At 35.9% G+C, this 25,930-nt stretch overlaps 1 protein-coding gene across 1 annotated transcript in view; it reads left to right on the top strand.

Moving 5' to 3' along the window:
* Positions 1-25,930, top strand: part of PXDNL (peroxidasin like) — a 420,144-nt gene that overhangs the window by 178,873 nt on the left and 215,341 nt on the right. Inside the window, exon 3 of the mRNA XM_021672892.2 lies at positions 4,504-4,575. Within this exon, the coding sequence (XP_021528567.2) occupies positions 4,504-4,575 (72 nt within the window). The remainder of the gene's footprint in view (positions 1-4,503; positions 4,576-25,930) is intronic.

Here is a 25,930-nt window from a genome sequence, read left to right as displayed (position 1 = left end):
ACTTAAACAATTAAACAAGCAAGAAACAAATAACCTCAATAAAAATGGGCAAAGGACACGAACAGAGACATCTGAAAAGAAGGCATATATGTGGCCAACAAACATATGATAAAATGCTCATCATCACCAATCATTAGATAAAAACAAATCAAAATAACAAGATACCACCTCTATAATAATAGTCAGAATGACTATTAAAAAGTAAAAAAAAAACAACAGCTATGGGTTAGGCTGTGGAGAAGAGCGAATGCTTATACGGTGTTGACTGGAAAGTAAATTAGTTCAGCCGCTGTGGAAAGCAGGTTAAAGATTGCTCAAATAATTTAAAACAGAACTACCTTTTGACCCAGCAATCCTATTACTGGATATATATCAAAAAAAGAAAAAACCCAAAAAACAAAAATAAACAAAAAAACAAATCATTCTACCAAAACTACACACATGTTCATATGTTAATCACGGCATTATCCATAATAGAAAAATCATGGAATCAACATAGGTGACCATCAATGGTGGACTGGATAAGGAAAATGTGATACATAAACACCATGGAATACTATACAGCCAAAAAAAGAATGAAGTCATGTTCTTTGCAGCAACATGGATGCAGCTGGAAGTCATTATTCTAAGTGGATTGATGTAGAAACCAAAAACCCAAATACTACATGTTTTCACTTGTAAGTGGAAGCTAAACATTGGATACTCATGGACACAATGAGGGCAGCAATAGACAGTGGGGACTACTAGAGTGGAGAGGAAAGGAGGGTGGCAAAGACTAGAAAATTATTTGGTACTATTCTCAGTACCAGGGTGATGGGATTATCCATACCCTGGAATCAATCAATATACTCAGGTAACGTATCTGCACATGTGCCCCCTGAATCTAAAATAAAAGTTGGAAAAAAACAATAAATTTGTGTTCTTTAAATCACCCTGACTTCTTTTTCTTTCCTTTCTCCTTTTTCCTTTTTTTCTTGCTGTTTTGAACTGCAAATGATTTATGTGTTGTTTATGATAATATAAATATTTTTCTGTGGCTGTGACAGATTATCAAGGGTAGCTATAAGTGACTTTTGCCATGAATCTCTTGCTTGGCAATTATACAAATAACTCCAGAATAATGGTTTATGCTTATTGGAAGTTTATACAGTGTTTACTTTGGTATGCACAGAAATGAAGTTCACAACCCTTTCAGGTTACGAGTAGCAGAACCATACTTCTGGAGCATCCAAATGAAAATAACCATAACCGTAACAAGCAGGAACAGACCAACGTTATTGCCACTTACAACAGTCTATTATTTTTATTTAAATGTAGAGACAATGATTCTCTTTTGGAGTAAATCTTGGCATTACTCCAGTAGTAATTTTATGTGAGATAGGAGAGAGTTCTATTTTCCTTTTCAAATTTTATCATTTTTATTTTATATTTTACACTTTGATGAATGGATGACTATGCAAATAGCCTTTATCTTTTCTACTAGTCTCTTATTGCTTTTTAATAAAATATTTCTAACCACACAGTATACATTTCTAGAATATTAAATATGCAAGTGTATGTGTGCATACTATGGGTAAAGCATTGTGTTTCAGCAGAAAAAGATACAGCTAATAAACTGGGCTATTGATCTAATGCTGGTTCCTCTTTTCCCTTAAAAGTTTGATCATCAGCATATTCAGATCTCCTGCTTTCAAAAATTGTTTTATTTTCTCAATAAAAACTAACATTTTTCCGTTTTCTTCTTGGGAGTTTTGCTTGCTTTTTTCTTTTTTTTTGTTCCCTTGGCATCATGCGCAACATTAGGATATGGGGTACAGCCATAAATTTCCCTAAGCCTGTGCCGATTTTTGATGAAAGAATGTTAGGTATTATTTTATGCCCTGAATTTTAGTAGACCCCCTCATAAATTTTGAATGCATTTTCTTTATGAATAGTAAAACAAAATACTATAAATGACAGTTTCTATAACCACTTAACCAAAACATTACTTGGGTAAGGATCTAACTATTAAAATTATAATGAAGATATTTTGATGGAAACCACGGTGGTTTGAATAAAACGACAAGAAACGTGTACTTGTGATTGGAAAATACATTCAACTGTGAACCATTTTAATGGGCTTGTTTCTTGTCAGCAATAAAAACATTTTCAAGAAAACAAGTTAAACTGTTTGATCTCACACTTTAGATGATTCACATCATAACTTCAGTGCACTTTTTTAAAATCCCATGTTTTATTTTTGTTAAAATTTAAATAACTATAAAATAATATGCAGAATTAAGAGAAATACCTAATGTAGGTGATGGATTGATGGGTGCAGCAGACACCATGGCGTGTGTATACCTATGTAACAAACCTGTACTTTCTGCACATGTACCCCGGAACTTAAAGTATAATAATAAAAAATGCAGAAATGTAGGCTTCAAGCACATTTAATATACTAAAGAAAGACTAATTATGATATGCTATATTTTCCATTTCTTAATTGTGGCTTTGAAAGATAATTAGCACTGATGCCCGAAGACATCTTTTGTATGAAATGAATCAGTTTCTCTCCCCTAGGCATCATCATTGGAAGATTTAAGAAAATAGTCACTCAGGCCGGGCGCGGTGGCTCACGCCTGTAATCCCAGCACTTTGGGAGGCCGAGGCGGGCTGATCACGAGGTCAAGAGATCGAGACCATCCTGGCCAAGATGGTGAAACCCTGTCTCTACTAAAAGTACAAAAAATTAGCCGGGCGTGGTGACGCGCGCCTGTAGTCCCAGCTACTCAGGAGGCTGAGGCAGGAGAATTGCTTGAAACCGGAAAACAGAAGTTGCAGTGAGCCGGGATCGAGCCACTGCACTCCAGCCTGGGGACAGAGTGAGACTCTGTGTCAAAAAAGAAAAAAAAAGAAAGAAAGAAAGAAGAAAATGTCACTCAAATTGTTTTTTGTGGTTAAGATGATGTCACATACCACATATACACACACATCACAGCAGATGTGCAAATTACATACACACATGCACATATGTATGCATACACACAAGTATAGTTTATTCTACATGCGTTGGTGCATGTATTTAATAGACTAAGGGGGACAAATAGTCATTTCTTCAAGTAAGTATATTTTCATGTTGGTGGTCTGGGGACCTAACAGAAGTGCATTAATTGATTTGGAACCATGGAATGAGAGAGTACCTAAACAGCACATTCTCCCAGGACAAGGTTTGTGTCTGATATTAATCATACGTTAACTAGTTATATTGCTTTCAGCCTGCTTTAAAATTTCTTGAACACATGGTGGACTGTAAAGTTGAATGGCTCATTGACTGAAGCTAAGAATTATCCATGGAAACTGACAGTATCTCTGTATGGCATCAGCTCCAACGCACGCTGTAGATTAGTTGTTCTGCCTTCCATAGCCAGGCCACTAGGCAGTCACAAATGGTGAGAAATGGCTCTGGTGCCATAGGTGAGGTGTCAGCCACTTCACATGCTGCTTGGGGAATTTAACAGTGAGGCCTACAGTGAATCAGTTAGGAACAGAGGAGCTCGGGGATCTCTGGGCTGCCTGTGAAACTGTGCATAGTAACTGAAATAATCACCTGCTCTATTGGCCAAAACACTTCTGTTTTCCTAATTATTCATAAAATAACCCAACAAAACAAATATTTTATAATATACTAAAGGTGAGTCCTGCAGCATTGAACTTTGGCAGTGGATTTATAGAACCTTTGGGGGTTTTAGACGTTATAGGATATTCAGGAATGTGTGTGCCAATCTAATTAGCAGACTTTCTCTCTAAATTTAGACATTCCTTAATAATTTAAATTTGAAAGAAATTGTGTTTCTACCAGAAAAAAAAAAATCTGTAATTTTCATTTGCCAGAGTGCTTTTTCTGAAGCTTTCAAAGTTACTGAAAGGTGATTTTCTGTAACTTGTTTTACTGTTCAAATCCAATTTATTTCTGCCACCTGTGATTTTTCTCCCTGGATTTTTTAGAAATCAGTTTTGGACCATTGGATGGTACTATAATAAGAGCCTCATGTCCTATGGTGTAATGGACTTGGTTTGACAGTTTAACAAATACACAATGAAAGTCCACTGTGTACCAATAGCTGTGATATTTATTTTTCCAAGGAAAATGCCTAAGCCTGAGTGTTCCATACTCTCCATCTGTTTGTTTAGGAATACATTCCTTTGTTACCATGACTACGTTGATAATTTTCCTTTTAGATGATATGCTTCAGGAAAACATGCATTTTACTTCCTGGATTGCAATGTTGTTTTAGGGTAATTTAATACATATAAATTATTTTTGAAAAGGCTTTGTGACAAATTAATGTTTTATATTACTTTTTTGAATAGGGAATTAAAAGTATAAATTTCCAAATTTAGTGAACCGTGTAAGTAAATATTTTTCTGTTGTGTAAAGCACTATACTTAGCAGAACTATTTTAATGTTTTGCAGAATCTGTTTCTCATTTGGGAATTATTTGTTTGTTTTTGTTTTTTCAGTCTGCTGAACAACAACCAAATCAGAAAGATTTCCAGAAGTGCTTTTGAAGGACTTGAAAATTTGCTATATCTGTAAGTTGTAAGAAAACACAATAGTGGCTTATGGTGTTGATCGACTATTTTTGCCTTTTTGTGTGTTTACTTTAAATTAAAATAATTCTTTACTTTCTTGAAAATCACTTTCAACCTTTATATAAAACTCACATATGAACATGTCTTAAGCGCAATAAATTATTGCTTTCAATAGATTGTACATCTGAAAACATTTGAATATTTATGCATATTTCTCCTGCCACAAGTTCTAAATTGGAGAAAAATAAAAACAAAACAGTTTTCCAATATTTCCCATTTAAATCAAATTACTCTATAATTGTAAAAAATTCCATACACCCCAAAAAAGGGGTTTTCTTTTGGCAAAAGAAGCTTTATGCCAACAACTTATTCATCCAAGACCTTTCAAAGCCAGTGAACACATTATAGTTAGGAACTTTAATAAACTTGGGTAAGAACCGTATTTTGGAAAAATTAGCTCACAAATATGATCACTGACAATTGTCATGCTTTTTGTGTATTATTGGTAAATGGGAATAAAGATATTTTAAACAGAAACATTGTTTGGATTCAGAAACACTGGTGTTTGATAATTTGAATGTGGGAGGACATGATTGGATACGGCTATGTTGGAGGCTGAAGAAACAGACTACAAGGGCTTTTATCTCAGCTAGAGTGAGTGCTACAACTTTCTTTTTAAAGAATGTTAAGGTGACAATGAACATTTTTATACAAATGTGTTCATTTGTAGATTAATTAAGCACACTGCAAAAAGTTATTCTTTAAAAGAGAAGACACCATTCCAATCTTTAGCTCTGACCAAATTTATACAACTGTAGTATCTTCCCAAACCACTAAAATTCCTATTAAACCCCAGGTCAAGAGCCTCAAAGCCTCCTGTGTTCAGCTGAGACACCCAGCCTAACATAGACGTCTTCCACAGCTCTGCTCATTATTGAGCCCTAAAGTCTCAGTTTCCTCTTAGGTCAGTCAATTTCATCTGCTCACCTAACCTTTCATAACAATCTAACATACAATCTTCGTCAATTTTCTGCTGATGTAACAAAATACCACAGACTAGGTAATTAATTTAAAAAAAAAGTTTATTTGGCCTAGAGGTTGGGAAGTTCAAGACTGAGGGGCTGCCTCTGGACAGGGCCTTCTTGCTGTGTCATAACATAGTGTTAGAACAAAGTAAGACAGAAGACCGAGAGAGCCAAACTTCTGTGATAACCAACTCACTCCTATGATAATGGCATTAACCCATTCATGGGGGAAGAGTCCTCATGACCTAATCACCTCTTAAAGGTCCTACCTCTTATCATACATTAGAAATTAAATTTCAATGAGTTTTAAAGGGAACATTAAAACCATAGCACATGCCCAATGAGTACATGGCATTCTTTATTTCCATACTTTACACATTACAAAGGATCCTTCAAACTTTGGTAGTATATGAAGGCTGCTCCTTGTTAGTGAAGGAGCTTGACCTTCTCCCTGTGTTTCATCTTGATCTTGCTCTGTAGTTTTCTACTCATTGTCCTGTCAAGAGTAACTCCCTTACAGTAAAACAAACAAATTAATAATCAAAACAAAACAGTAACCTTTATGGCTTTCAAATAACAGTTTAGAAGGAATATCGTTACTAGTGCTAATATGCAATGAGGAAATATAGTAAAATGACAGTTATTAGCAGGAAATTAATTTTGAATAAGACAAATGTTCAGTGTTGCAGAGGCTTGGATCAATTACGTACACAAGTGTATTCTATACTCTGAGTGAGAACAAAAAAATCATTTCACACAACTTCTAATCAATGCCCTGGCCAATTAAAAACACTACTTATCAAGTGCAAAAAAGTCTTGGGGCTTCTGTAAGATACATTATTTAAAAGGAAAGGGTAATAAATGTGTGAAGCAGTACATGGTGAACACTTTTATGTGCCCACTGCAGTAAATTTTGCCATGTTTTCAATCACATTGCCAAGTAAGCATTGCCCTTCAGACCAAGGAATTTTGTAGAGAAAGAGGGTTGTGAGTTAGAAGACCCATTCAATGCATACAACACCTGCAAGTTTTCTTTGCTCTTTATACTTATCTTTATCCAATATCTCTCTCTTTGCTCTTTACACTTGATCCACTGTTGTGTTATTTCTTCAGAAACGGTGGGCACAGCCTTTTCACTCTCTCCTTGGGCACGTCCCGCTTATTGTTTGTTACTTGGCTTTTTTCCCTTTCTTGTCTGAGCTTTAATGTCATGTCCTCCAGGAATCACCTTAAGTCAATCAGTTCTTCTCTTTTTCTCCCTATCATGGTGCCCTGTGTATTTCATTTAATGAGTATACCACAAAAGTTCATCTTTTCTTATCTATTTGTTAACTTATTTATTTTCGGATTTCCTCACTAGATTCTGAGAAGTCAGGTGGTCATGCTCTCCTTATTTATCACGTATATCAGCATCTAGAAATAGTATCTAGAACACAGGAACTACTCATTGAATATTTGTTGAACAAATGTATGAACATAAGGTACTCTATAAATGCTTGATATTTGTTTAATTAACACTCTTAGTTACATTGAGTTAATTATTCTTAAGAGAGGAATGATAACACTACTAAATGCCTCTGCTGTTTCAACAACATGTGTATTTATCAATTATTTATAGCATGCATTTTCCCAAAGATTACAAGTATTTATATTACATGAAGTAGTCATAGTGCTTGTATATTAAGGAGGTTAATTTTCATTAGACTATTTATACCATAAAATTGCAGTTTTACCCTGCCAAACACAAAGGATAGCATATCTTTTCCTCTAAGACACAAGCATTTGTAAACTCATCTGAAATTCTAATGTGTTTTGACCCCAAATGTATCTCTGATCCCCTTGGGCAAAAATGAATTGAAATGTCTTAGGACAAGTTGTGCTTTTAAATTAAAAAGAAAAAAATACAATGGTTGGAGAATATATTTGGGTATAGTGATTCATTTAATGTTAGCTGAGTTTTAGAGCTAAGATACATTGAAGATCTAAGAGCAAAATGCTCCTTTTCTTTGGTTTAGCAACCCTTAAGAATAGCATTTGTGACATTCATTATTTTTAACTGTTTGACTTAATCTAATGATAAACTCCAAAATAAAATGTATTTATTCAGCAATATCTTGGCATCCAAATAATCCTAATCTTGTTATTTATGGGCATTGATAATGATATCAAATCACTGTAATACAAAATGTGGTAATAGTCATGTTACTTAAGGGCACTGATAATTTCACAAGTTTTGAATTTACCCATGGGGCAAAATCTGATGCATCTCTGTGCATGTCTGAGATAAACTCAGCGTCAATTGCTAGCATTTAAAGAGGAAATTTATTCCACATTCAAATCTGTGACTTTGTTTCTGGCCGTATTTCTCATTCTCTAAGTTTACTATTTGCTCTGAATTATAGCTTCTTCTTCCTACTAGCGCAGCTCGGAGCAGCTTTGTCCTCGTGGACTCCTGTTACTGAACGCTGCTCCTTCTGCACAAACTCACCTACTTAGATCACTGGCTGAATGCGTCACTTGCAATTGTATTCTCAGCAGTGACCTTTTCCATCTCTCTCCAGTTTCTTGGAATTTATTGGGAGTCTGCCCCATTTCTGTTGTAACCTATAGATAAAAAGAGTTTGAAGAAAATGTTGGGGAAGTAAGTGCCATTGAAGAATGTGACTTTTAATAGTGTAAGCTTGAAGGACACAACTCTCACCAGTTCTGAAATCTCTCACTCCCTGGGTTTTCATGAGAATCTTAACAAAATAAGTGCACTTTTCTGAGGTTTCTAGTCCACTTTCTTAGCTTTTGCTGTGAAACAAACCACTGCAGAATTGACTTAAAACAATCAAATATTTTTATCTCATGTTTGTTCCGTGGACTAATGAGACAGTTCTTTTTGTCTAGCCTGGCTCAGACCTTCTGGTCTAGCATGACTTCATTCAAATAGCTGGCAATTTCTCAGTATCAGCTGGGATGCCTTTCTTTTCCATGTGGCTTCTCTTTCTCTAGCCAGCTAGATTATGCTTGCTTACACAATGATCTTACCCCTAGTGTAGCCAGGGATGAGTGCTTTCCACGCCTTTCTTGGGTCATGTTTGCTAGTGTCCCATTTGGCCACTCAAGCCACATGACCAAGATGTAAGTCATTACTGGAGAAACAGGCTCCATGTTTTGATGAATGAAGCAGCTTAATCACCTTGCAAAGGAGTATGAATCAGGGCTGGGAGGAATTTTTTGCCATTTCTGCAATTTGTCACATTCATAAACATCTGGGGCTTCCAGGAGTTGAGGTACAGGTCGTAATCACAATCAAATACTTCTTGGGTTAGTATCCAGGATGGGTTATGCAAAGCGTGCAGTATGAGCTCAAAGAGAAAAGGAGTTATATCTATTTGGAGTCCCACAAGGTGGAGGGGCAGGCTGGACTTGATGGAAGGCGCAAGAGGATTGTGAGAAAATTCAGCCAACAGTCTGGTATGTTTGTGTTATGGCAAGCATCTTTTAATGAATGGATGGCAGGACCTGAACGGCGCATGACGAGAAATAACGCTAGCAAGTTTAACAAGGACCAAATCATGGGGGAGGAGGGTTTGTGCGTCAAGCTTTCTGTCTCCATGGAGTTAGCTCTTACTTACTTCTGTTCACTCCAAACCAGCCTCCCTTCCTACTACTCCACTAAAGGTTCTTTGATGAAGACCACTAATGTTGTTAAACATACCATTCTGTGTTTAACTGTGCTTAATCATGAGGCCTCATGGTTTCCTGTGTTGACTGCTCACCCTCTGATCTCTGTGGTGTTAGTGATACTGCACGTTCCTGGTGTGCCATTTTCTGACTTGCTTGCTCAGACGCCTTCACCTAGAGTTCTAGCCCATGCGCTGTTCTCTTTTCACACTTTACACCTCTCCGTGGTGGAACATACCTGCTTCCACTGTATCAGTCATTATCTAGGTGCTCCTGGCTCCTAAATCTTTATTTCTAGCCCAGATTGCTTTTATGTTTCCCAATCCACACATACGCATTTTCTTACGCAGTATTTCCACTGATGTGTCCCACAGGAGCTTCAAACTCAACATGACTTAAATTTAACTCATTATCTTTCCCTTTCAAACCCACTCCTTACTTTCTCCTTCAAATGTGCTTCTTATTTTGAGAAATGATGACAGACTCACACAGTCATCCAAACTGAATATCCGTGCATCATATTGACCTTCTCCCACTTTTTCTCCTGCTGTTTCTAGTTAGCTGTTCAGTCCTGCAGATTCTAGGTTAACATTGCTTTTTTCCCCTCCTATCTACCCCCACGGTGCTGCCTTACTTTCCATCCTCCGTATGTATCACCCTTTCCTGTACAAAATGTTATTTCTTTGTCCAAGTCTTTCCTTTTCTTTTTGAGACGAAGTCTCACTCTGTCACCAGGCTGGAGTGCAGTGGTGAGATCTCAGCTTACTGCAACCTCTGCCTCCCAAGTTCAAGTGATTCTTCTGCTTCAGCCTCCTAAGTAGCTGGGACTATAGGCGTGCGCCACCACAGTCAGCTGATTTTTGTATTTTCAATAGAGACAGGGTTTCACCATGTTGGCCAGGATGGTCTCGATCTCCTGACCTTGTGATCACTCTGCCTTGGCCTTCCAAAGTGCTGGGATTACAGGCATGAGGCACTGTGCCCAGCGTCAAGTCTTTCCTTTTCTAAATCTCTGAAAGGTTACTAGTCATCTTTTTTTTAAAAAAAAAAAAAAAAAAAAAAAAGACTTGATTAGCCCATTCTTCTGAGAATTCTTCAATGGCTCCCATTGCTCTGGGGTTGAAGTAAAATCTCATTAACAGAACATACAAGATTTAACTTTATTTATATCTTCAGCCTTCATGACAATCGCCTCCTCTAACTCTGAGCTCTAAAGTTCCTGGTATATGGCATTTGATATCCTTCTGAATTGCCACCTTCACATATTCTCTTGGCAACTGGATTATGCTGGGGTATTGTGTCTTCCTGAAAATACTTCCTGCTCCATGACTCTGATGATCACATCACAGATCACTTATTTTCACCTACTATGTTATTAGAGATGTACACTGTCAGTAATCTGTGCAACAAGCCTGTAAGGTTTTATATATGGGATAGATGAACACAGTAATTAATTTTACCAGTGATGTAAATGTGAAAATATCAGAGCTTTCTGAAGAACAAATGTGGGAACAGAAGCATAGCAGGCAGTCTGGGGTGTGAGTGGAGAGCAGTGACTCGTCTCCCACCCTGCCTGGGAAAGTGTGACCTGCCTTACAGAGTGGGGCGGTCTGGTCTACTCAGCGGCTTTATCTACTTAGAGGGATCACTGCATCAAATGATCATAACTCAGTGAGAACAAGCATTGGCATCATCCAGCTCTGAATCTATTTTCATCAAGCATCCTGATTGTCATCTGAATCTCATATAGATTTGCCATCAGGGAAAGAATGTGCTGACTACCTGAGAAAAATAGCCCAATCTTCAAGGAAGTAACATTTCTTATTAATCAATTGATTTATTGACTAGTTTTTAAAAATATAACTTTGGATAGGGAAAATTAGTTTCCAAAAGAGTGTAATATATTCAGATGCTCTGACTAAATTCATTTTGCAGGGCAAGTCGAGGAACCACTGGAAGGTCCTCCTTGGGCCACTCATCCAGCCTTCCTTCACATCTATCATTTTTCTCTCTACTTGCAACTATTTTCTCTTTGTGAAAACTAGGTGACATTACTTTATAATCTTGACATATAAGTACTTTGTCAGCATATTTTGAATAAGAAATTTTAGTTTTCATCCATATGTTCATCCATCTATTCAGCCATCCAACAATCTATCGATCTAATATCCGTCTATCCATCTATCTATTCATCCATCCAACTATCACATAATAAACACCTACCATGCCATGCCAAGTACTGTCCTAGGCTCTAGGTAAGCAAAAAAGATTTGATTCTGTCCTCATAAAATCTATGAACTGATATAGTAGAGAAATGTTATTCATTCATTTTATATCTTAATATTCTAATAGTAAATCACCATGTCCTGTGCAGTTGGAGTCACAAACGTCCAGAATGAGATTCAGGAAATTTGAGGAGGGAAGAGGAGACATTAAAAATAATGCCACAGAAATACAAAAAGTAATGAGACTGCTATGAGCAACTATACACCCCCAATTCGATAAACTAGAAGAAAGAGGTTTCTAGAAACGTGCAACCGCTCGAGACTGATGAGGAAGCTCTTGCTTCCTTTCTCCACGTGTGATGCTGGCTCCCCACTGCCTTCTGCCATGATGGTCAGCTTCCTGCGGCCCTCACCAGAAGCCCAGCAGATGCTGGCGCCATGTTTCTCATACAACCTGCCAAACTGTGAGCCAAAATAAAACTCTTTTCTTTGTATATTACCCAGCCTCAGATATTCCTTTATAGCTATGCAAATGAACTGTCACCTAAAAATATTTTGGGCCGGGCACGGTGGCTCACGCCTGTGATCCCAGCACTTTGGGAGGCCGAGGCGGGTGGATCATGAGGTCAAGAGATCGAGACCATCCTGGTCAACATGGTGAAACCCTGTCTCTACTAAAAATACAAAAATTAGCTGGCCATGGTGGTGCGTGCCTGTAATCCCAGCTACTCAGGAGGATGAGGCAGGAGAATTGCTTGAACCCAGGAGGCGGAGGTTGCAGTGAGCCGAGATCGCACCATTGCACTCCAGCCTGGGTAACAAGTGTGAAACTTGGTCTTAAAAAAAAAAAGTATTTTGGCACCTGGCTCTTAGTACTTTTCAATTTAATCACAAAATTTACTTTGGTTCCCTGTGGAAAAAAAGATTTAAATAATTGAATATCATACACTGTGACAACCATATTTTTCAGATTTTAGTGTCAGGTGATATTTTCTACCCCAGACTAAACACTACATTTATAAAATTTCTTCAACGTAACTATTCTATTCTGCAATTGATTATATGTAGATTAGCCACCATTTACCAGGACTTTTTTGAGAGTGAAAGCAGGCACAGCTAACAGTTATGCCAGTATAGGAGATATAAATCAGGGGTGTCCCAAGCAAATCAAACCTCTGGTCATCCTAATTATATAAGACTAATTTCAAATGTCTGCTTTAACATAGGTTAACTGATTGTAGCTGTCTTACTTTTGAGGGATTTGAAGCATATAAATTTATCACAATTGATGAAGTCATTTTTAAAAAACCATCATTTTACATTCCATCTGCTCACATCATAAAATCAAAAGTAAGGGAGTAACAAGTGACAAATGCCAGTGTTACTAGGCATCAGGTAAGGTAATGCGGGATCTCTTACAAAGTATCACAACACTGTCCTTCGAAAGAACTCCATGACCCTGAATATAGACACGTGTTTTTGTGTGCAACACTTTTTAAATAAAATTTACCTGTCAGAGCCTTTCAAAGTTGTTGCTATTGCTGAAAAGATGGTTTTGTAGTCATGAAAATAACATACATTTATTATATATCTTGGTTGGCTCAGGATACCATAACAAAATACCATAGCCCAGGTGGCTCAAACAACAGACAGTGATTTTCTCCCAGTTCTGGAGTCTGGACGCCTGATATCAGAGTGCTAGCATAGTCGAGTTCTAGTGAGTGCTTTCTTCCTTGCAGACCGCCACCTTCATTCCTCAGTACACGTGCTATGTAATAATCCTATAGGATTAGAATCCCACCCCATCACCTATTAACTCTATTTTATAAAAGTCCCATCTCCAATGCAGTCAGATTTGAGGTTAGAGCTTCAATATGAATTTTTGGTGGATAAAATTCAGCCCACAGCTCCATAGGAAGCCTACAAGTATACTTTTTATATGTACACATACATTTTTAAAAATTATATTATTTTGTAAATTGCTTTTTAAAAAACGCTAATATATTCTCATGTGTTCCATGTAATTAAATTTTTCTATGACAGCTAAAAAAAGATGGGTGAAGGAGAAATAGAAAATCTGAACAGATATATGAGTAAGGATATCACATCAGTAATGAAACATCTCCCATCAAAAAAAGCTGAGAACCTCATGGCTTCATGGCTGAATTCTAGCAAACATCAAACATTTCTATAACTAATGCCAATCCTTCTCAAAAATCTTTCAAAAGATTTAGTATTAAGGAATACTTCCGAACTGCTTTTATGAGACCAGCATTGCTCTGAGATTGAAGCCAGGCAAGGATGCTACAAGGAAAGAAAATTGGAAGCCAGTATCCCCGATGAACACGGGTGTTTCAATTTGACTCAAAACACTTTGATGCTAATTTTATGCTTTTATGAATTTCTCATGAAGATAACATATTTCATTTCATTTTCTGGCACATTTTAAATTTAAAAAATTAATTAACTTTTTTTTTTTTGAGATACATAGAGTCTCTGTCACCCAACCTAAAGTGCAGTGATGTGATCTCGGCTCACTACAATCTCCGCCTCCCAGGTTCAAGCAATTCTTCTGCCTTAACCTCCCAAGTAGCTGGGATTATGGACACACGCCACGATGCTCAACTAATTTTTTTTATTTTTAGTAAAGATGGGGTCTCACCATGTTGCCCATGCTGATCTTGAACTACTGAGCTCAGGCAATCTGCCCGCCTTGACCTCCCAAGCATGTAAGCTGTTTGGTAATACAAGCTCAACCTTACAGATGATGGGGTCAGTTATATTGTCACCCTAGCCGGAGTGATCCAAGGCTATCAGATTTCTTTTCCTCCAGATGTTTTTCTTGCTCTTTCCTCTTTCCTGATTATTCTTTGATTTCAGGCTACTCAAGTCCAGTTCTTTTAATCAGTCACCTTCTGCCTGTTACCTACTCACCAGGGTAGGGACAATAGTGACAGAATCCTATTCAGGTTTGAGAAAAAAGAGGGAGAAACAGACTCAGCATTGCTTTGCATTGTATGTTTGCTAATTATGCAAAAATGTCTTTAGAATTTGTCTTCTGTTATGCATCCATTTCATGACAGCCAGCTGCTCACATCCTTTATATAACTTTTCTAGATTTCCCCAACCAGAGGCACTTCTTACATGTGAGATATTATTTATTTTTCTCTCCCTCTGATTTCAATATTTGAGTTTGACATATAGCTGTTGTATCCTTCTATTCTACAAAGTGATAAGCTACTTGGCATCAGGGAATTTATTAACTACTTTTGTCTTTCTGGCAATGGTATGCAGTCCCTGGTACTTACAAATGTTAAATAAATAATTATTAAAATCAACTATATTTTCAATCTGTAGAATGGATGACTTTGGTGGAACATGATATTCAAAAGTCTAATGAACAGATGTGGAACAAATTAGTTATGTATGATGAAATGAGTCGAATTAATCTTAATAGTTCCAGAAAACTGAATTTGGACTTAGATAGAGTTATATGGAAAATGATTTCAGTTATTAATTGATTTCAATCTCCATTCATTCAACAGACATTTTTAAATACAATTTTTTATTCTGAGATAATTATAGATTCACATGTAACTGTAAGAAATAACACACAAAGAGATAACATCTACTTTTTATCCAGTTTCTACCAATGATAAATATAGCAAAAATATAGTACAACGTATGACCAGAATACTAGCATCGATACTGTCAAGATAAAGAACATTTCCATCACCCAAGGTCCCTCATGTTGCTCTTTGATAGCCACATCCACTTCCTTCTGCCCACCCTCTCTTCAGATCCTGGCAACTACCAGTCAATTCTCCATTTCCACAGTTTTATTTAAAGAATATTATTTAAATGGAAACATAAAATCTATAGCCTTTTGCAATCGCCTTTTTTCACTGAGCATCATTCTCTGGAAAGTCATCCTGGTTTTTGCATAATACCAATTTATTACTTTTTATTGCTGAGAACAATTCATGATATCAATATGTCAGTTTAACCATTCACCTACTGAAAGACATCTGAGTTATTTCCAGTTTCTGGCTATTAAGAACAAAAATCTTTAGGGTGTTGATTAAAGTTGCTTCACACATAAATAGAAATTTACACAATTATTTTTGGGTGAATTCAATTTTTTTCTTCTCTAGAATAAACATCCTGGAGTGTGATTGTTGGGTCATATGGTAATTGGATGTTTAGTTTCAAAGACACTGATAAATTGTTTTCCAAAGTAGCTGTACCATTTTATATTCTCACTCGTATGTGATCTAGTTTCTCTGCACCCCTGCCAACATTTTGCATTGTCACTATTTTTAGTTTTAGCCATTCAGATATGTGTATAGGAATATCTCATTGCAGTTTTAATTTATACTTCTCTAATGGCTTAATGATGTTGAACAACTATCATGTGCATTTACCATCTGTTTATCTTCTGTTCATGTCTGCTCATGTCTTTCGCTTAGCTTCTAATGAGATTGTTTGTGGGTTTTTGTACTGTTAAGTTTTGAGAGTTTTATGTTCTAAAGATCAGTCCCTCATCAGATATGTGGTTTTCAAATACTTTCTTCCAGTCTGTAACTTGCTTTTAACCTTCCTAACAGGTTCTTTTGAAGAGCAGGTGTTTTCATTTTGATGAAGTTCAATTTATCAAAGTTTTTGCCTATGGATTATGTCTTTGGTGTCAAGTCTCACAGTTCTTTGGCTGAGGATCTTTCCAGATTTTCTCCTGATTTTCTTTTCTTGAAAGATTTAGAGTTTACGTATTTACATTTAATTCTGCAACCCACTAAGAGTTAGTTTTCATATAAGCTGTGAGGCTTAGGTCAAGGCTTTTTTTTTTTTTTTTTTTTTGCCATGAATGTTCAGTAGCTCCTGTTAAAAGGCTTTCTTTCCTCCACTGAATTGTTTCTGCACCTTTGTAAAAAATAAGTTGGCTATATACCCCTCTATATATACCTCATGTTCTATATATACCTCATGGCTATGTATACCTCATGTTCTGCACATGTACCCCAGAACCTAAAGTGCAATTATATATATAGATATATATATGAAAAAGATATTCTTTTCTATCTTTAGTCATTGTCTTTGTTTGGAAGCCTACTTTTCCTGACATTAATAGAATCATTCCCGTTTTCTTTTATGTTTCGATGACATAACTTTTTTCATACTTTTACTTCCATATCATTTTACTTGACCTCATTTTCTTATAGACAGCATATAGCTGGTCATATTTTAAAATTTGTTTTGCCAATCTTTGTCTTTTTCTTTTTGAGAAGGAGTCTCACTCTGTCACCCAGTCTGGAGTACAGTGGCATGAACTCAGCTCACTGCAATGTCTGCCTTTCAGGTTCAATCAGTTCTCCTGCTTCAGCCTCCCAAGTAGTTGGGACTACAGGCATGCACCACCACACCTGGCTAATTTTTGTATTTTTAGAAAATACAAAATTTGTATAGTAGAAACAGGATTTCACCATGTTGGCCAAGCTGGTCTCAAACTCCTGATCTCAAGTGATACACTTACCTCTGCTTCCCAAAGTGCTGGGATTACAGGACTAACCTTCATCTTTTAATCAGTGTGTTTAGACTATTTTTATTTAATGTAATTATTGCTATATTAGGGCTTACGTTTCACATTTTAATTTTTCTTTTCTCTTTATTTTCTCTGTTTTTTGTGTTTTCTTTTTTTTTCCTGCCTTCCTGTTGGTTACTTGCATATGTTTTAGAATTTTACTTTGATTTATCTGTTAGTGTTCTTATGTCTTTGTGCCGCTCTTGTTGTGGGTCTCAGGTATTAAACACATGGACGTAATTTACCACAGTCTCTTCATGTATCATTCTGTTTATTTAAGTATAAAAATCTTTTCTTCTCTTAAATCCCTTTACCCTCCCTGATTTGTAATATAATTGTCTTAACTATTTCCTTTACGTATGTTGAGAATTACTTCAGAAAATGCTATTATTTTTTATTCAATTATCAATCATAATTTAGGGTGCTAAAGAGAAAAACTAAAATGTATTTATCCAGAATTTTTACTCTTTCTTTATTCTTTCTTCCTGATGCTTCGTATTTTCTTCTTTTATTGTTTTCTTTCCACTTAGAGAATTTCATCTAACCGTTCCCCAAAACAGCTCTGCTGTTGACAAATGCTATTAATTTCCCCTCATCTGTGAATGTCTTGGTTTACCCTTTATTCCTAAAGAGTGTTTTAGATAAATATAGGATTCTGAGTTGACAAATCTTTCCTTTCAGCACTTGAAAAATGTGTCCATTGCTTTTGCCTCTATGGTTTCTGATGAGAAATCTGCTGTCATTCCTGTGATTCTTCCAGCTCTCTTTCCTCTCTCACTGCTTTCAAGATTTTCTTTTTCTTTAGTTTTCTGATACTTGAATATGAATTACCTTGGTTTAGATTTTTTGGGGTTTACCCTGTTTAGGGCTCACTCAGCTCCTTGAATCTGTAGATTTATCTCTTTTGCTAACATTGGAAGTTTTCAGTCGTTATTTCTTTAAAGACTTTTCAGCCTCATCCTTTTTTCTCCTCTCTTCCTAGGACTGTGTTGAAAAAATATCAGATCTTTTATTACAGTCCCACAAGTCCCTGAGACTCTGTTTATATTTTGCTATGTTCTCTCTGTTGTTCAGATTGAGTAATGTCTATTGCACTGTCATCAAGTTCACTTCTGTTGCCATTGTCCTCTCCATTCTGCCTCTGACCCATCCATTGAGGGTTTTTCTCTTCCCTTTTCTTCAGTAGATAAGTATTTTTCAGTTCTAAGGTTTCTATGTGTGTCTTTTTTATATTTCCTATTTATTTTTTAAGGCTGTTATTAAAACATTTATTTCCAGCTTGTTTGCGATTGCTTCCTGAGGCATTTTTATGATGTTATTTCAGAATCTCTATCATATAATCCTAACATCTTTGTCATCTTTCTGTTGTCATCTGTATTACTTTGCTAGGGTTGCCGTAAGAAAGCCCCACAGGCTGGGTGGCTTACAGTAGAAATATATTTTTGGTGTCTTCTAATGGCCCTTTCCTTGGCTGACAGAATGGCTGTCGTCTCTGTTTGTCTTTACATAGTCTTTCCTCTGTGTCTGTGTCCTGATCTCATTTTCTTCAAGACACTAAGGGTACTGATTTTATAAGATTAGGATCCATCTATATGACCTTGTTTTACCTTAATTTCTTCTTTAAACGTCTTATTTTCAAATACAGTCACATTCTGAGATACTGGGGGTTAAGACTTGGACTTTTTTTGGTGGGAAGAGGAGACCCTGGATCTGATTTGAATTTTCTGTTTTAGCTGACTTCCTCCTACATTGCTGTCATAGGAAGGAATGTCGCCTCATTATTGCCAGGTGCAGGTAGGAGTCCAGTTTTCCTATATGGCTTCCATTGATATCCACACAGTCATTGGATTCCTTGTTACTTCTAGTTGGAGCTGGGAGTGCTGGCTGTCCACCGATACTTTCTTTGCTAAGAGGGGCATAAAATGCTTTATTATTGTTCCCCATATGAACTGCACTGATTTCATGTAGTGGGGGTGGTCTCATCACTGCTTCATAGTGGTTAGAATACTGACTATCCACTGGTTCTCCTCTGACACCATTCTAGTGGGGAGTAGGAGGGAGAGCTCTTTATTGCTGGTTTAGGGTGGAGGTCGAGGCTTTCTATATGGTCTGTACTGATACCAGAATGGGTTTCATTATTATCACCATTGAGAACGAAAATTTCAGACCCTTACTTTACCTTCTCTGACAACACAGCTATAGGGGTGCTGGGTGCCTCAACGTAGCCATACAAGGGTGAGGATTTAGGGTCCCCTGTTGACTTTTAATGGTATGAGTGGGGGTGCAACCATAGTTTCTTCTGTAGTGTTTGGCTAGAGTAGAATTTTTATCTTCTAAAAGTTTTCTGTCCTGCTAGAATTCTTTCTTCCCTTATTTGTTTGGATTCTTGTCAGCTGCACTCACTGGTATTTTCTAGGTTTTTGCTTCTTCAGCTATAAGTGTGAAATAAATGAGCAAAAAGAAAACCTAGGCAATTGCCACTGTGGCATTTCTTGGGCCCTGAAGTTCCTGGGAGATTTGCTTTCTACCTTGTAGAGTCTTCTTGTGTTTGTCTTATATGTAATGTCCAAGATTTCTGGTTGTACTTAGTGGGATAGATATGAGAAAGGCACTTTTGAGCATCTTTTACTTTATGTGTGTGTGTGTGTGTGTGTGTGTATGTGTGTGTGTGTTTAAACAAGGAGAACTAGCTAATAATCACAGCTCTCCAATATGTGATAACATTTTATTCTTTAAAATATGGTAAGACATATATAACATAAAATGTAGAATTTTAATCTTTTTTGTAACATTAAGTGCTGCTTAGTACTTAATGTTTAGTATCATTAATGCTGCTTAGTACTTAATGTTTAGTATCGTTAAATGCTGCTTAGTACTTAATGTTTAGTATCATTAAGTGCTGCTTAGTACTTAATGTTTAGTATCGTTAAGTACATTTATGATATTGTGCAACCATCACCACTATCAATTTCTAGAATGTTTTCATCATCTCAAACAAAAACTATACTCATTAAACAAAAACCCTCTATCCCTCCCACCTCTCAGCCCCTCATAACACCTGTTCGACTTTCATCTCTCTGAATTTTTCTATTCTAGACACTTCATGAATAATTAAGTATTTTCAGCTTGATTTCTGGTTAATTTCATTCTGGGTGATGTTCTTAAGATTCATCTATGTTGCAACATGTATCAGAATTTCATTTCTTTTTAAGGCCAAATAATATTCCATTGTACAGATATACCATATTTTGCTTAAGCGCAGCAGGTCTGTACAATGTTATGTATATATTTTGGCTTTTTCTCTCTCTTTTGTTTCCTTTCTTTGCTTTTTAAAAAGCATAATGTCAGTTTAGATTCTCTTGGTGACAATAGACCAAAACAAACAATAAAAGCACAAACAAACTGCTCAGGTAGATGTAAATATCATAGAATTAATGCTGACTAAGGCTGACCCAACGGCTCAGAAAATTTCACCAAGAGCCTAGTTCATCTGCATCTCTCAAGATGGGTGGGCCTCTCCCAAGTTTAATTCCTGCTTTAGCTCTGCCTAGTGGACCCCAACAGCGTCATGGTCTCCCCTCCAGTTAGCAACAGTTCTCTGCCAGACTCTTCATGCCGCCCCATCCAGGGAAAAGGATGGAATTCTTCTGATGGCTCATGAGAAAGAGATTAAACTGTTTGAATATGTGAGAATCCCAGCAAACGTCTCCTTGTGTCTCACTGCTCATGTCTTTCCCCGAGCCAGTCACTGCAGCCCGACGCTGGATGTAAACGCCGTAACTAAGAAATGCGGAGGCCGGTGCTGCATTGATGCCAGGCAGCAAAAGCACACACAGAAAATTGTGCCATTTTCTGTAAAACATCTAAATGCATTATTTACAGAGAAAAAGTTTTAACCCTTTTTTAATAAAACCGTCTCAAGCGAGGCACTTTAGAAGATTTTCATGATCATGTATCTCTGATGTATTATTGGTCAGAAACATGGCTTTACAGAATTAAATTAGCTGTCAGTTTTGCTGGAGTATTAGTTTGATTTTAGATTTACACTTTTTCCTTACATAGAATTATCTTCCTTTCAAAATGTTTTAAATATTTTAATGGTTTAAAAATTATGATGAATAAATATGGTAATAAAAACTATCTCATAATTCAGTAGTACCAAAAGTTTTAAGTTTATGTTACTTTTAGATAGCATTTTCACATCTTGGAAGAAATTCCTAATCCTTTCTGAAGGGATAATATTGAATACTAAATTATGTTGCTTTTAAATAAAGAAAATGTTCATTTGCCTTCATAGAATAACATACAATTGTCATGTGTGTTTATATCTGTATATTCGTTATAAAATTTTTGAAAGGACAAAAAGTGTGTGTTTCAGTTATTAGCATCCTAATCTTTTTATATTTGCTCTCCAAATTTTACTTTGAAAATTTGTAGGCATGCAGGAAAGTAAACACCTGTAAAACCACCACTGAATGGAAATTAATTAGAAATTGGCACATTACATATTTGTATGTATTATACATTTTACTGAACCATTTGAAAATAAGCTGCAAGACACCTTTCAGTACTGAAAAATTGTTTACCTCAGTTCCTGTTACATGATATGTCATTTCCACCTTTTAACAAAAAATTCTAAGGAAAGTTAAAAAGCAAGAAAAAATAGCAGTCAGAAGAGAGAAAGCTGGCATCAGAACTAGACTCAGATTCCGCAGAGATTTTGGAATTATCACTCAGGAATTTCAAACAACTATATTAATGTGCCAAAGAGTCTAATTGAAAAAGTGCACAACGTGCAAGAACAGGTGGGTAATTTAAGCAGAGAAACAGAAACTTTAGGAAAGAATGAACAGGAAATGCTAGAAGTGAAAACACTGTAACAGAAGTTAAGAATGCCTGTGATGGGCCCACCAGTTGACTGGATGTGGCTGAGGAAAGAATCAGTGACCTTAATGTTATGTCAGTAGAGACCCCCCGCACTGAAATACAAAGAGAAAAAGGATGGAAAAATGAAACACAATACTCAAGAAAGGCAGGATAATACCAAAAGTTGTAACATTCATGTAATAGAAACACCAGATCAGAAGAAAATGTGAAAGGAGAAAAACAAATATTTGAAGTAATAATGACTGATAATTTTTCAAGAATAATGACAGATGGGAAACACGATCCCACAGAAGCTCAGAGGACACAAAGCAGAGTAATTACCAAAGAATCTACACCTAGTCATAGCCTAGTCACGTTGCAGAAAAACAGACAAAGAATTAAATCCTGAAAGCCAGCGGTCAAAATCACCTTGTCCGTAGAAGAACAAGGATACAAATTACACTGGACTTCTCAGAAACCATGCAAACAAAAAGAGCATGAAGTAAAGTATTTAAAATGTTGAAAGGAAAAACCACCAGTTTAGCCTTCAGTATTGATAAAAATCCTTCAAAGTGAAGAGGAAATAATGACTTTCTTAGACAAACAAGGATTGAGGAAATTTGTCACCAATAGACCTGCCTTGCAAAAAATGTTTAAAAAAGTCCTTCAAAGAGAAGGGAAATAATATATCTGAAACTCAGATTTATACAAAGAAAGGTAGAGCAATGAGGAAGGAATAAAGCAAGGTAAAATACAATCTTTTAAAAATTCTTAATTGATATAACAGGTAAGAGTTTGTTCAGAATAATAATAGATACAATGAATTTGACAGCTTATGGATAAGTAGAATGACAGGAATAGTTGTTAAAAGGAATAGCAAAAAGGAATTGGAAAAACAGTCCATACTTGTGGGTTTCACATCCATGACTTTAGCCAATCGCAGATTGAAAATATTGGAAAAAAATTGCATCTGTATGAACATATACAGACTTTTTTCTTGTTATTATTCTCTAAACAGTTCAACAACTATTCACATAGGATTCTATACTGTATTAGGTATTATTAGTAATTTAGAGATAATTTGGGGTATACAGGAGGATATGCATAGGCTAAATACAAATGTCACACTATTTTATATCAGACTTGAGCATCTACAGATTTTGGTGTCCTTAAGAGGTCCTGAAACCAATCCCTTGTGGATACTGAAGGATGACTGTACTCTGTCATAAGGTACCAGCACTACCCATGAAGTAGTATAGTGTTACCTGAAGGTAGACTTATCATGTTAACTGTAAGCCTATGTTAATGTTAATAATATTTTTAAAAGAAGAATAATTGATATAGGCATGCAATCATAATTGATATGCTAAGAGTGAAGAGAAAATCGAAATATGCGAAGCGCTCAATTAAAATCAGAGAAAGCAGAAAAAGGTGAAGATTAAAAAGTACAATAAATAGAAAATAATTTCAAATATGGTAGCTATGTATTCAATCATATCAATAGTTACTTCAAATGTGAGTGGTTTAAATACACAAATTAAAAGATAGAGACTGACGGAATAGATTAGAAAATGAGATCTAACTATACATTGTCTAAAAGAAATCCACTTTAAATAGAAATTACAAACAGATTAAAAATAAAGAGATGGAGAAGGTTGTATCATGCTTACACAAGTGAAAAGAAAACTAGGGTACCTCTATTAATTTCAGATAAAGCAGACTTAAGGACAAAAACAAAAAGTATTCAGGGATAAAGTGAGCATTACATAATGATAAAGGGATTCATTCTCCAAGAAGACACAACAGTCCTTAATGTGTATGCACCTAACAGTGAGACAAAATCTGTTAGAGCTGAAAGAAGAAATAGAGGAATCCACTATCATAGTTGAAGGCGTCAACATATCTCTATCACTAATTGACGGATCCAGCAGGCAGAAAACTAGTAAGGTATAGTTGAACTGAACAGCACCATCAATCCACTGGGTCTAATTGAAATTTATAGACTACTCCATCTAACGACAACAGAATACACCGTCTTCTTAAGCTCACATAGAACATTCACCAAGAAGGGTCATATTTTAGGCTGTACAACATATCTCATCTAATTATGAAAACAGAAAACATGCAAAATATGTTCTCAAACCACAAGGGAATTAAACTAGAAATTAATAACTGAAAGGTAGCTGGAAAATAACAAAATATTTATAGATTAAACACATGTATAAGTAACAGGCTGATTAAAGAAATCTCAAAAGAAATTTAAAAGTATTTTGAACGGAATAAAAGTAAAAATACAACTTACCAAATTTCGTGGGATACAGTGAAAGCAGTCCTTAGAGATATAGCGTTGAATGCATATATTAGAAGAGAAAAAATATTTAAAATCAATAATCTAGACTTCCAGTCATAGGAGACAAGAGAAACAAGAGCAATATAACCCTAAACAAGCAGAAGAAAGGAATAATTACAAAACAGAGCAGAAATCAATAAATGTGAAAACGGGAAACAATGCAGAAATTTGACAAAAGTTAAAAACTGGTTCTTTGAAAAAATTGTGAAAATTGACAAACTTCCAGCCAGAATAGTGAAGGAAAAAAAAGAATAAACACAAATTAGTAATATCACACATAAAATGGGGCCATCTCTAGTGAACCACAGATGTTAAAAGAATAATAAAAGGATAATATTAGCAATTCTAAGCCCATGAATTTGGTAACTCAGATGAAATTGACCGATTTCTTGAAAGACACAATCTACCAAACCACACGAGAAGAAAAAGATAATCTAAGTAGGTCCATATTTATTAAACAAATTGAATAGATAATTAATCACCTTCCAAACAGAAAGCACCAGGTTCAGATGATTTTACTGGTGAATTTTACCAAACATTGAACGAAAAAATGATGTTAATTATCTATAATTTCTTCCAGAAAAACAGAAGCAGAGGGAACACTTCCTAACTTTAATTATCTGAGGCCAACATTACCCTAATACCAAAACCAGAAAAATATATTACAGGAAATAATAACAGCAGACCAATATCTCTCATTAATATAAATGCAAGGATCCTCAACAAAATATTAGCTAATCAAATCCAACAGTATATAAAAATGATTATACTACCCCAGGTCTGCATATGTGGTTCAACATTTGAAAATCAGATAATGTTATCCATCATATTAACAGGTTAGAGAGGAAAAGTGATATGATTATATCAGCAGATGCATAAAAATCATTTGACAAAATTGAACACCCGTTTGTGATAAAACCTGAGTAAACTAGGAAGCCAGGGAACTCTCTTAATAAAGAACATCTAAAATCCTCTATGGCTAATATCATTCTTAGTGATGAGAAATTACAGGTTAAGTATCCTTTATATGAAATGTTTGGGACCAGAAATGTTTTGATTTTTTTTTTTTATTTTGGCATATTTGCATATGCATAATGAGAAATCTTAGGGATGGAATCCAGGTATAAACATCAAATTCACAGCACATTATGTGTATTCACCTTATCCACGTAGACTGATAGTGATTTTATAAAATATTTTAATAATTTTTTGCATGAGACAAAGAATGTGTACCTTGAACCATCAGAAAGCAAAGGTGTCACTGTCTCAGCCACCCTATAGACAATCTGTGGTTGCTTGACAGTCCCCTCATTCCTGACTCTGAATCTTTTTTGTACTTATTCACACATAGGTACTTAATAGTAAAAAATGACATACCGTTATTACAGTGAAAAAATACTGTGTGCAGAGTACCTGAACAGAGCAGTGGCATCAACAGATACCTGCATCAGCTGCTGAACAACAGCAGCAACAAAGGCAGGCTTTTAGCCTCCACCTGTGATGTGGTTTTTTAATTAAAAAGTTACTATGTACTTTATTTTATTTTTTAGGAAAAGATATATTGCAGCTGAAGGGACAGCGAGAGCCCTTTTCCCTTGGGGACCCTGAATAAGCTGTATGTTGTGTAACTGAGTTTTGA

Source organism: Aotus nancymaae, unplaced genomic scaffold (assembly GCF_030222135.1).
Source record: "Aotus nancymaae isolate 86718 unplaced genomic scaffold, 86718_ANA_hifiasm-v0.15.2.pri h1tg000036l, whole genome shotgun sequence".
Classification (NCBI taxonomy): Eukaryota; Metazoa; Chordata; class Mammalia; order Primates; family Aotidae; genus Aotus; species Aotus nancymaae.
The sequence above is the reverse complement of the archived record's forward strand: the minus strand, read 5'-3'. Positions and strand labels throughout refer to the sequence as shown.